Below are 13394 nucleotides of genomic sequence, written 5' to 3' on the forward strand. Positions count from 1 at the left end.
TCCCCGCGGCAGGGGGCGCTGTGGGGGCGCGGCGCCGGAAGGAGCGGCCGCGACAGCGCGGCGCGTCCCGGGACCGGCCGCTGATGGCGGCGCCGCCGACGCCGTGTGCCCGAGGCGCTCCCGCCGCCGCCTGAGGCGCTCCCGCCGCCCCCGCGCCCGCCGCCATGACCGAGGAGCCGTACGAGAAGTTCCTGACCCCCGAGGAGCCGTGCCCGCTGCTCTCGCACCAGCACCCGCCGCGGGGCGGCAGCTTGAGCCTGAGCGAGGAGGGCTGCCTGGACGTCAGCGATTTCGGCTGCCAGCTCTCCTCCTGCCACCGCACCGACCCTCTGCACCGCTTCCACTCCAACAGGTCCGCTCGGCGCCTCGGGGCGGTCGGGCCGGGTGATGCTGAGGGCCGGGGACGGGTGCGGGGGTCGCGGCGGGGTCGGGGCCGCCCCTGACAGGGCCGCGCATCCTTCCCCTGCTCCTGCCCGGGGCGGGCCGGGCACGGCCGGGCTGCAGGTGTCCCCCGTGTCCTCCCCAGGCCCTGCCAGGTTACCCTTCCCTGGCTTCGGCTCATCACGTTACGGTTGACAGTCTGAGCTGGGTGGGTTTTGTAAGATGTGCTTTTTCACAGAATCACAGAATGGTTGGAAGGGACCCTAAAGGTCATGTAGCTCCAGCTCCCCTGCCCTGGCAGGGACACCATCCACTTGAATCAGGATGCTCCTACCCTCAGTCTGAGTTTCTTAATTTTCGAGATTTTGAATTTTTGAGGGCTGTAGGCAGCTACAGAATGGTGTGTTTATAAGACTTGCATGGTCAGACCAGCCAGACCTTTAGAGATTCAGAATGAGTTAGGCGGCGTGGTGACTCCACTGACTCCTGCAGAAACATTTCCACCCCATGCAAATAATTAAGGGCAAATTATTCTGCCTGTAATTTGTAGAAGTGCTAATACAGCTCTGCAAAGAAATTCCAGTTGTGTTCATAAAATCAAAATCACAGTCCTGCTTTCCTAAGAACCCAATTCTGCTAATATGTAATATTAAGCTTGAATATAGCAATAGCTTTCTTTGAGAATACTCTATGAGATTTTAGTCTCCAACATATGTATCTCCAACATTCCTGTTCCAGTCTTGCAAGATTCTTTTATGGGTTATTAGTATTTCTGTGGCACAATTATGAAGACTGAATTTGTATCAAGTCATGAAAATTGCACTTTAAAAGTGTCATTCACAAGGGCAAACTTTTAATTATACATTCTTAAATGATTCAGCATGAAGAGTCTTGATCAAACATCATGCACTCTCATAGTATAGTTCTTGAGTCATAAGACATGAGCAGTAAGATATATTCTTATAATATCTGTAAATAAATGTGTGATAGTCACCAAATTTGCATTTAATTAATTTTGTACATTTCTCTGTGTTGCCTTCCCAAGTGTGTTGCTCAGGTTTGCTCTTTTTACAAGCCCAGGTTTGTAACCCAGGCATCTTGAGGGGTTGTTTTGACTTCTCTGGAAAAGGACATGCCCTGTCTTGCACTGATTAAGCCATTGCAGATGTGCAGCTCAGTCCGTGGTGTTCACATAAGGCTTTCTGTTCTTTGAAGTTAGGAGTAATTTAATGCAGTTCACCCCAGGGAGCACAGCAGCCCCCCAGCCTTGAGAGGTGAGGCTGGCTGCCTGCACCTGGAGTATCTGTGTAGTTTGTTGGTGCTAGAGCCCCTGTACCTCATCCTTTGTTTTGATATGTCTGGGAACTTTGTCTACTCTATCTCTCATTTCATTATTATTTCATGGATTCTGAAACTGTATTCATGTTGAGTACTGTGCTGTGTCACCACAGTCTTGTTCTGCTCATTGCCCATGGATTGCCTTGCCCACAAGAGTCTGTACCAGCAAGGCTTTGCACATCTATGGGGGATGCAGAAAGGGAGGCAGGGCAAGAACTCCTGAATCTGCTACGAGGAAAGTTTTGGAAATGTCTTTAACATTGGATAAATTCACATCTGCCAAGTAGGTGTGGGAGTGAATCCATCATAAACATATTTAGCCAGCCTGGTATGCAGTTTAATGAGATTGAGGACCAGCCTTTCTGGTGATATGATTTCTCAGTTGGATAGAAGAGTGTTTTCTAGTTAGCCAGGCTGAAGTGGACAGGCTGATGGAACAGGAGTTGATTGTGTGGGTTTGTGTGGTGCGTTTTAGAAGCCCTTTTCAAATTGTTTTGGCCATATTGCAGTGCTGTGCTGACTCATATTTGTCTCGACCTACTTTTCTCCAATATGTAAAATAAGTTCCAGATATGGAGACTGATTTCATGAGCTTGTTACATTCTGGCTTACTCGCATTAGAGTAAAAAATCTGTTCTGTGAAAATTGAGTTCTCAACAGCTTTCCTTTAGCAACAACTTCAACTAGCTTTGTAATGAGGCAAAAAAGTGTTTCGTTTTGGCATGGTATCATTTTCACACAGGTCACTTCCCCATCCTGCACTGTGCCATGTCCGATGGTTTTGCCATTCAGAGTTGTGAACAATAGATCCGTAATGTGTTTCCTTAGTAAGCCTTAATTTTGTGGGGGACTATCAACCTGGAATTTCTTCTTGACTTCAATTTGTCCTGAAGTCAAATTGATTAATTACTTACTTCTGTTTTTTCCAGTTTGTATGGAAGTTTAAATATCCCAATACATGGGAATTTTTCTTTAGACCAGTGTGTTTTAAAAACCCAACTAGCAGCATAAAAGGGTCAATTTCCATCCTACAGGAGTCATAGTTCTGGGGTAGAAATTGACAATATATGAAAATAAAGGTGTAATTATACTAACTGTATATGAACTTTTGCCTTAGTATTTGTAACACCGTGTTCCCTTTGGTGTTGTTGATGTACTTTTAAAAATACTTAAAAATAGAATACTTCAATTTACACAATTATAACTTGTTTCAATAAAACTGATGTATAGTATCACTGACTAGCAAATTTGAGATAGTTTTAGGCTTAAAGGAATTTCTGAGGACACATGATGCCAAGGTTTGCTGCTCTCTAATTGTGTTGTCCTGTTTTGCAGGTGGAACTTGACATCTTGTGGGACAAGCGTGGCCAGCTCGGAGTGCAGCGAGGAGCTGTTCTCGTCCGTGTCCGTGGGGGATCAGGATGATTGCTACTCTCTGCTGGATGACCAGGAGTTCACCTCTTTTGATCTGTTCCCCGAGGGCAGTGTCTGCAGTGATGTCTCCTCTTCTATCAGCACTTACTGGGATTGGTCAGACAGTGAGTTTGAGTGGCAGGTAAACTGGTTCCACTGGAAGTGTAAAATTTTGTGTAGACTATTGCATGCTGGATTTAGCTGTAGTTGAAAAGTGATGGAATAGAGTATCCTGAGTTGGAAGGGACCCACAGGGATCACTGAAGTCCAGCTCCTGGTCCTGCACAGGACAAGCCCAGAAGTTACACCCTGTGTCTGAGAGTGTTGCCTAAACATTCCTTGAACTCTGTCAGGCTGGGGAGCCTGTTCCACTGTTCCACTTCCCCAGCAGCCTCTGAGGGAAGAATCTTTTCCTGATACCTAACTTTAACTTCCCCTGACCTGGCATCCTGCTGTTCTCTTGTGTCCTGTCACTGGTCACCAGAGAGGAGAGATTGCTGCCTCCCTCTCCTCTTCCCCTCTTGAGAAGCTGTAGACAGCTATGAAGTCTCCCCTCAGTCTCCTCTTCTGAACAAACCAAGTGACCTCAGCACTTGTTTCCTTGTAACTACTGAACATAGGAGTGCATATCTGAATCTTGAATGACAGAAAAAATGTTTTGTTTCATTTTATTCCAACCTCCTTAATCAGGAGGAGAGACTGAAGGTCAGCTCTTCGAAGAAAGTTGCTTACATATTATGGTCGTTTGGTTTTAGAGACCAGTGTGTGTTTCTTGTAGCCATGAGCTTAGACCCTTTGTACTGAGGATCTGCCCTGCTAATGAAATCTGGTTATAGATGTCTGGTCCTACTGATGCTTTCTAGGTAAAGTGTACAAACTCTTGCCATAGCTTATTTCTACAGTATTTTTTCTACCCCAGTAAGAGTACAGAGCCCATTTTGTCTCACCAGAATGGGAAGGTGAATCACATCCTTTTCCCAAGTCTGTGCTGGATACAGTCCTCATTGGGTATTTCTAGTTTGTGATAGTCTTCCCTGTCAGCAGATTTTCAAATGTGATATGCATTTTTAATGTATTATAGACCTAAACTGACTTTTTGTATTAAAGACCTAAATCAGCTGTCAACGTATACATGACTTTGAAATAGGCAGCATAGGGCTTCAGAGTTTTTTGGAGAATACTTGAAAATTTTGTCATAAAGCTTAGTCAGAGCATGTAGAGAGTCTTGTAAGGACAGTACAGGAACTGAAAACTGATTTCAGGAAAGTTCAAATCCTGTTCCAGAAGATGCAAGTGAACATGAGACGTGTACTGAGATCAGCTTTGAATTTCTGACTGTCTTAGTCCAGCTGCTGGTCTCAACAATGTATGTTATATCACTGAAGTTACAAGTGTGTGTATATAATGCAGTCTGTAGGAACAGCTCAGGTTGGATCCCAAAGATTCAGAGCTTTATTGAATTGTGAGATTTCGATTGCCTGATACACTTGGCAATTGTTTTGATAAGAAGCCATTTCCTATGCCTTAGCTAGCTGACAGTATGTTTGATTGGTAACCAGCTTTTTTATTCCTCTTTGTTTTTTAAAACAAACTTTTCTTAAGAGACTTACTTGATTAGATTTGTAGGATTTTGGGAAGGCTTTTGTGTAGGTCTTTATGGTGTTATCTGACAGAATCTGAGCCCAAGTATTCCAGCTGTCCCACTTGAATTGGAAGTGCATTCAGAAATCACATATCAGTTGTATAAATGAAGCTAGCTGAAGTTCTCAGTTGCTTCCAGGAAAATGACAGTGATTTAAACTGCATTTTCTTGTGTAATTATGGAGTTTGGTAGGAATTACAGACCTACTTTAAAATTATTCCTTAAACCAGACTTATGCTCCAAAATGGGAAGTTTAGATTTAGGTTTAGATTGTAATGGACAGTTTCCACTGATGGAAAAGGGAAATAGTTGAAATGCAACTTCAGTCAGTGTTTTCTTAAACACAAATTTTTAAAGAGGATTGATGAGTACAGAATAGTGTGAATTGAGTTTGCTGCACTTGCTGTTTACAGGAAGATTCAAGGGAGTATTGCAGGTTTATGAGTAATTAGAAAGAGTTTGTTAAAGTACAGAGATAATCAATGCTTTGCTAATTTGATGGTATGTTTTGAATTGTTAATAGTGTTAGAATAATTTACAATCTGCCTACTCTATTCTAAAGCTTTGTTCTTCCTTTTGCATGTTACAAGTTGCCTGGCAGCGACATTGCAAGTGGGAGTGATGTGCTCTCTGATGTTATACCAAGTATTCCAAGCTCTCCCTGTCTGCTTCCCAAAAAGAAAAACAAGCACAGGAATCTTGATGAGCTTCCATGGAGTGCAATGACAAATGATGAACAGGTGACTTTTTTTCCTATGTGAGAACTGCAATGTACAGAAGAACTTCCAATTAAAAGACACAACTTAAAGCCCATCCTGTTTGCTGTAGGTGTAAATGCAGACTTGTGCAGTACTATTTGATTCTTAAAACTAAACCTCATCCTTTGGATCTAGAGGAGGCAGTCTAGATCCAAAAATACTTTAAAATAGAATACTTCAATTTACACAATTATAACTTATTTCAATAAAACTGATGTGTAGTATAGCAGTTTAATGCCTACTCAAGTTTTCACCCTAAGTTTTTAAGGCTAGAACCATGATATTTGAGCATGTTTTATTCTGTCAGTTCTTTTTTCTGTTTCTCATTTAGAATTAGTAATACTTCAAAATGACCTGCCTTTCTTTGGGTCCTAGGTTGAATATATTGAATATTTGAGTCGCAAAGTCAGTACAGAGATGGGCCTTCGAGAGCAACTTGATATTATTAAAATTATTGATCCTACTGCTCAGATCTCACCTACAGATAGTGAATTCATTATTGAATTGAACTGTCTCACAGATGAAAAACTGAAACAGGTGAGTTAAGGTTTGTACATTTGACTTCAAGGTTTCGGCATCTGGTTATATGTTGCAAAATCTTAAGGACTTGTGATCAATTTTTATGCATAATCATTAGATGTAGAGAGAGACACTAGAGTACAATACTGTCAGTGACAGAAAATAGAGTTCAAAAGCATATTTGTATGTATTAAACCTTGACATAAGACTGGTTGTATATTCTCATTGTGTGTTAAGCCAGAGCTGGTGAGTGTGTAATGGGTCAGGTTGTGGACCTGGTGCTGGTTATGGCACTGTACTCCACTTCATGACCATCAGCCAGCTGAGAGTCTTCATTTGCTCACTGTATGTAAACTAGCATTTAAGACCCCAAAAGACTGGAATTCATTAGGGAAGACCATAAATTTCATGTAGAAAGGGATAGAGAATAATGCATTTTAAAGATGTTAGAAGATGCAAATTATAACCAAGAAGGGTGACTGGCTGATAGAGTAGATACATTCTACTCTTTTCTCAGTCATTGAGTTATTGAGATGTGGTGTTGGGAAGAGATGCAGTGTCCATACAAGCTGAACTCCTCAGTGTTGCACTGATAATGATGAAGATAAAGTTGAAAATAGAAAATATTCACTGCTTTTATGGGCTTGGTCTGTTTCATATTTCAAACATTTTGTGTCATCTTAAAGTAGAAAAGTGCTTCTTTATTTACACTCTTTGGTTTGAGTATACCTGGCAAAATAAAGGGGTTTGATACATTAAGTAGACACCTTAATTCAGTTGAACTTGACTGATATTCCTGTTTGTTGTTAAAATAATAACTTATTGTTACATAGTCACAAACCTGACAGGCAGAAGAGAAAAGAACCCCCCAGCCCTTGCTACATATTTTTCTTCCTTCCATAGTGAAATGTCACAAATGTTAACATAGTTAAGTTCTCTGGGTGACTCCAGACTGCTTGTGATTTAAGCAGCCACAAGAAAATGTTTTAAAAGCCTAACTGAACTGACCCAATAACTTCATCATTATTAGATTGTGGTTTTTTTTCCATGAAAAGCAGTATCTCAGTGCATCATTAATCAAACTACAGTAATTTTGCTGCCTCTGTTCTAAAGGTGAGAAACTATATCAAGGAGCACGGACCTCGCCAGCGGTCTGCAAGGGAGAGCTGGAAAAGGAGCAGCTACAGCTGTGCAAGTACCAGTGGTGTGAGTGGTGCCAGTGGCAGCAGCAGCAGTGCCAGCATGGTCAGCTCAGCCAGCAGCAGCGGCTCCAGCGTTGCCAACTCCGCCTCCAACTCCAGTGCCAACATGAGTCGAGCGCACAGTGACAGCAATTTGTCCACAAGTGCTGCAGAGAGAATCCGGGATTCCAAAGTAAAGTTTCTAGTTATGTGTAGCTGTGTTAATTAAGCTGTCTTAACTCCTGAAGCTTGCTCATGGGATCTTACCTGGGATGTTTGTCCTGAAGGAGCAGAGTAACTGAGTTGTCTGTCTAAGCCAATGATCATAAGGAGTTTAAACTTGTGCTCTTCTCATCACTTCTAACCAAAAGCCTGGTGTTTGTATGTGGTAGATATTCTAATTCCTTTTGTTTAGGATAAGTTGAATGGGCTTGAATAAGGGCTTATGTATCTAACTTAAGGAAAAAACTGTTTAAGAATGATCACCGTAATCTAGGCATAATTTCTGGACAGTAGAGACACCCATGATGGTTTTTTTCTCAACTAGAAGTTTCATCAGGCTTTTTTAATGTTCTTTATTTTTTGAGCATGTCTCATGAGATTCCTTGGTGAGAAGGGACCCTCTGAAGCATGTCTCATTTAAAGTAGAACTGTGGCACTCCTGTCCCCATAATTTAAATTTCAAGTATGAAGGAGAGGAGCAGTTCTTTCTTGCTCTTCAGCATCTTGGGTTTGTTAATGTAAGACTGTAAAATTTCTCCAGCAATAAAGATTCTTTCAATTGAAGACTTGACTATGCAACATCACAGGTTAATGTTGTGCCTCAGAATTCAGTTGTGATAAATGGTCTTAATATTTTAATATTAGGTATGATTTTGGATGAATGTTTACACCACTGCTGATTCGTATTTGTTAATTTTCAGAGCAGATGTTGTTTTAGAGGTTAATTTGTATTTTCCAGCTTTAGAGGTGTTTTTTCTAATTTACAGAACAAAATCTTATGTTTTGTCTCTTCTGTATTTTGACAGAAACGTTCCAAGCAACGGAAACTCCAGCAAAAGGCCTTACGGAAGAGACAGCTGAAAGAGCAAAGACAGGCTCGTAAGGAAAGACTGAGTGGATTATTTCTTAATGAAGAAGTGCTGTCTTTAAAAGTGACTGAGGAGGACCATGAAGGAGATGTGGATGTTTTAATGTGACAGGGGTGAATTTATCAGTGTTCTTTCTAAGCCTTAAATGTATTATCCTTATTGTTTACATATATTTCTTGACCAAATTTTGATTAGTATTAACAATACAAACCAGATCTTTTCTCAAGTGTAATTCTGCTATGAAGGTCTAAGTATTGAGTAACTTCAGCTTTTTGAGACTAATTTTGCAACAAAGAATTCAGAAACTTACCTGTCTTCTGAAAAGCTGCTGAATAGATGTGATTTTAAGGAAATTTGAACTTGGTTAACATGCTCACTTACTTGCACGTAAGTCTAGGGGTAGTTTTGGATGACACAAAGCATGCATTACTATGCTTCAGCTTTTTTAGTTTTTTCCAGCTTTGAGTTAGTATTACACTTGACTTTTTCTGTCCTCCTTTTCCATTATTAGGAAGATTGTTTAGCATGAGGAAAAATCTTTTGCTCTGTGGGGCTTTCTTCAGCCTTGCTCTTGGTTTGTACAAAAGCAAAGTACTGTTGATACTTTTCTAAAAGTTGTGATTTAAATTAAACTACACAGAAAACAGGAAACAGGACTTCTAGTGCAGAGAATCTGTAATACAAATACTGCCTAATAATGTAGTTCTTAGGAACCAACTAAAAATTAAAAAAACCCTCAAAATAATTGCAGACTTAGTCTTCAGAAGGTTATTTTGTTGCTCAGTATCTTACGATTATTACTAATGGTTCACCAGAACATCTCTAGTATTTCTGTGAAAAGATTCCAATAAAAACACATTTATACATTGAAAATACACTAACCTGCAATTAAGTTGTCTAGGACACTACATAAAATAGCTAAAAACACTACTGGAAACAGAGGTGCAAACAAGTGACACACAACTTCAGATGTTTTCTTCCCTAGAAGCATATCTAAATATATTTGATTCATATTGTTGACAGGAGAACTTAATTAATGCAGCTGTACTTTTTAAATTGTATGTTTAGCTGAGGTTGTCTTCTGTGTGGGTCGTTACACCATGACATGTATCAGAATTCTCCTTTTGTTGTCTATCAGCTTTTGAAATTTCTCATGATAAGAAAATTAGGTAAAATTGTGGCTTTCAGGTAGGGAAACAGTAGTAGTTTCAACCTTTTTCTTAATTCTGACAATCTTTAAGCTGATTTTAGTTTTTATCTTGGAACAACTTTTATAGAACTCCTTCCCCCATAGCAGACATAAAAATGATAGTTCTAAATTTTAATGTGAAATTGAAAAGTGTATAAAAGTATTTTGAATTCTGAGTTTAGGAAATAATTTTTTATTATGTTGATGTTTCATTACTTTAATTTTGCTCTTCAATTAAGGAGTTTGACAGTTTAGTGTGGCCACAGGTGTCTGTAATTGCAGGATGTAGCCCAATTCTGCAGAATGCATGATCAGCTTTAGGACTACTGACCATAATGTTCCATGCCCTGCACAGACTTGCTAGTCCCTGACAGCTGAAATATTTTTCTTTCAGAAGTGGCATTCCTTTTAGCCTCAAAATAGACTGACCAGTAAATTATCTGAACAATGGCCTCTGAAAGAGTTTTGATAGAAATAAATGGGGTAAATAATGGGGTAATAAATAGTCAAACTAATATGTTTGAACCTAGTGGTGCTCTACAACAGGTCCCCAGGCTTGGCCACTGACTGACTAAAAGCCTGGTAATGTCATTTTAAGCTCAAGTTAGCTGTCCCATATGGCCAGTTCTCTGTCCAATATCCACAAGTGTCTGTCACCTGTCAGTATTTGCTTGGACTGTGCTGTTGCTGATTGATGCCTCCCTCCTGTATAATCAATACTGAAAACTTCTTAACAGTATACACTTTACTGAGAATTTAGATTGACTTAAATCTGGAGCTTCTTTCAAATATCTTGTACAGAAGATAAAATTCAATTGCTATCAATTTGGCTAATTTCAAGGTGTGGTTGTTAAACTCTTCCATGGTAATGGATGAATTCATCATGAAATACTTCACCATATGTACACTGTCACATTTCAGTACAACCTTTATTTTCTGCAGTGACTTTGAAATGTGATTGAATTTTTTTTTCTGAAGAAAAATGCACACTTTGTGCTGTAGAGAATTAAAACTCTGAAGTGAATTGTAAGGAAGGTGCAATATCTCAGTGTGGTGGAGCATGAAAGTGTGTTCACTTTATTCTGTTTCAGCAGTTATTCAGAGTTTAAAATGCCTCAGGGTTTTGTTGAGAGAAGACCCCATCATTTTGATGAGGTACAGTTCATTCTGGCCACCTGTCTCCTAACTTCCAGAGATCCTGAAATGAGGGAGGATAGTATTTCCATCATAGTGTGAGCATGTAAGTATAATATTCTAAGTGATTAGATGGGTCCAGTTGCTCATCTGTTACATTGGACAAAAAGGTCCTGGGTGCCAGAATAGCTGATTGTGCTGTGTTGTCTCCAGCAGGTACTTCAGTCATGTGTGTGACAGTTAAAATGATACAAGAGAGTGGATTTCCAGGAATTCCATGCTAATAATTTATAGCTCTGTGATCTCATAGATCCAGGATGCTCATAAGAATACAAAGAATACAAAACTCTGAATGTTCTGGTAAGAATGCAGAATAACATCTTGCTTACCCTGAATGTTCTTTGCCAAGTACTCAGAGATACAATGTTGTCTCTCCCTGATCTCAGAGAATCAGGCCTGAAGTGACTGTGGCATTCAGTTCTCATATACTTCTACACATCTGAGGTTTTTTTCCTTTTGCTTTCTCATCCTCTGTAGTTGCAGTGGTACACTCATTTTGTGGTGGGGGAAGGTTTTTTGTCAGATTCATGTTTTTCCCTGCAGCATGCTCAACATTTACTCAGGAAGACTCTGTCCATGGTGGTTTTAAAAGACATGTAAATGTGGCACTTAGACCATGGTTTAGTGGTGGGCTTGGCAGTGTTAGATTTAGGGTTGATGATCCTAAAAGGACTTTTCCAATCTAAATCTATTAATTTCTGTGAAATACCTGTGGTAGTAGTCAAACAGTTGCAATGTCAGTGAAATCTGATCTTGCTGATACAAGTTATGGCCTTTGTGGCTATAGGTGTAACTACTGGGTTCTGATGAAGAATAGTAGCGGACTGCTAAAATAATGCATCCTTATTGAGTTTTTTTTCTTAAAAAAATAAATCAAAACCCTGTTTTTTATTAATAGAGAAAAAATGTTAAGCTTAAAAGCAATACAGAGACACACAGGAAAAAGCTCATAGTTACATGGCTTCATGGTACTAAAACTGTGTCTGTAGGAACTTTGTACCCACTGCAGTGTGGATGTAAACAATTTACACTCTGTAATGATAACAGTTTGCTTCCATGGTAACTTTTTCTCTAAAAAGGCTTAGAAGGAGCACTGAAAGTCTGATTGCAATAGGACTGTAAACAAGAGAGAACATTATTTTCTAATATGATTTTAAATATGAGGAAGAAAGCTGCCTGACAAACTTGGCTGATTTCTGTGTATCTAATGTCATCTTCTGTTAAAATACCTATTTTTTTTTTTTAATCTGGGAAGCTGATAAAAAGATGGTTACAATGTGCTCAGTATGAGGTGCTTACTCAGAAGAGCAGGAAAATTCTTTACAAGACTTTCCTGGGCTCAAATTTTAGTTCTTATATTGTGGTTTGAAACCTGTGAAGATCATTCTCTGGAAAGAAAACAAACCAACCAACCTGCTTGAACTTACTTACATGCATTTACATCAGAGTGCATATACAACACAGAAAAATAAAAATGGCAATATTTACTGTTTATCTATGCTGAATGGCCTGAAGCCATTTCTTTTCTCCTAACACTCCTTCAACTTTGAAATCAGTTGATGCATTGGTTTATAAATATTAATAAACCTGACTGTTTTGGGAGCTTTTAAAGTTCATTCATATAAGCCAGATTTTCATGGCAAATGTTAGATTTATTGGTTTAATTTTCTTAAGCTTACTGATCTTGCAATTCTTGGGCACAGAAAAGTCAACAGTTGTCCATTTAAGGATTGCAAAGATTAGTTTATTAATCTATCAAGAGCAAATCTATGTAATATTCAAAGTTTGTCTATTTTGACTGTTAACTCTGATGAATCATATTTGCATTCTCTCTCATCTGGCTAACTTTAAAACATTTCCAAATTACAAATAAATAGTCCAGTGTAAAAAAAAAAAAATTGTAATGTGGAAGCCTTGAATATAGTTAATAACCAAAGCAAGGGGAAGGTGGGGGGGGGGTTGATTTTTTTTTCTTTCTTTTTGTGGGGGGGAGAGAGGAGGGTATAGATTAGAGTATATGGTATTGCTTAAATTGAGGGGTTTTTTTTCCAGGTTCTCTGCTAATTGTATTGCTAAAATGCACTTTTGTATAGAAAACCATTCTCTGTACATTCTGTATCTACTTTACACAATGTTTATAGAGATTTTTCTGAAGTTGTGAAGGATTTACTGAAAGCTCTGATGCTGTTGAATTTAAGTTTTCATTGTATTTGAAAATAGTTATGTGCATATTGAAGTACAGGTTGGAATTAAAATTAATGATATAGCAAAGATATTATTATGAAATGATGTGGTGTCTTCTTCAGAGGAGGGGGATTCATATACAGGACCTGTGAAGTCACTCTTCACAGGCAGAAAATACAAATTTTCTGTTGCTGCACAGGCAGAAAATAACAATAAAGTGGCACATCTTAATTGTTCTTGATGGCAGAAAGCAAACTGGTTCCCCCTTAGCTAAAGGGGTTTGTTAACTGCAAAATCTGACAAGAATAGTTTCATATGGAAGCAATTAATTGTTGTGAATTGTATAACCCAAGGTCATGTACTTAAAGCTGTCTGTCTTTTGTTTTGATTCCTGTTCCAGAGGTATTTTTTATATCTATGCTCAGCACCAGCAAGAACATGGCAGTCTTTGAGCAGGCAAGAGTGAGGACACTTGCCAGCTTGTAGAAGTTGTGTCCCTGAACA

The 13394-nt window shown here is 39.4% G+C and overlaps 1 protein-coding gene across 1 annotated transcript; it reads left to right on the forward strand.

Moving 5' to 3' along the window:
- Positions 1-78: 78 nt before the first annotated feature.
- Positions 79-12984, forward strand: FAM199X (family with sequence similarity 199, X-linked). The gene is made up of 6 exons (XM_036402261.2): positions 79-352; positions 3055-3274; positions 5365-5514; positions 5908-6069; positions 7165-7425; positions 8261-12984. The coding sequence occupies exons 1-6, from the start codon at positions 165-167 to the stop codon at positions 8429-8431; spliced, it is 1152 nt and encodes a 383-aa protein (XP_036258154.1). The 5' UTR covers positions 79-164; the 3' UTR covers positions 8432-12984.
- Positions 12985-13394: the final 410 nt, after the last annotated feature.

Source organism: Molothrus ater, chromosome 14 (assembly GCF_012460135.2).
Source record: "Molothrus ater isolate BHLD 08-10-18 breed brown headed cowbird chromosome 14, BPBGC_Mater_1.1, whole genome shotgun sequence".
NCBI classification, from domain to species: Eukaryota; Metazoa; Chordata; class Aves; order Passeriformes; family Icteridae; genus Molothrus; species Molothrus ater.

Excerpts from the sequence above, each read along its gene's own strand:
- FAM199X (XM_036402261.2), top strand. The coding sequence starts at position 165 with ATGACCGAGGAGCCGTACGAGAAGTTCCTGACCCCCGAGGAGCCGTGC. Across the intron at positions 6,070-7,164 it reads CAGATGAAAAACTGAAACAG|GTGAGAAACTATATCAAGGA; the intron begins GTGAGTTAAGGT and ends TCTGTTCTAAAG. Across the intron at positions 7,426-8,260 it reads AGAGAATCCGGGATTCCAAA|AAACGTTCCAAGCAACGGAA; the intron begins GTAAAGTTTCTA and ends GTATTTTGACAG.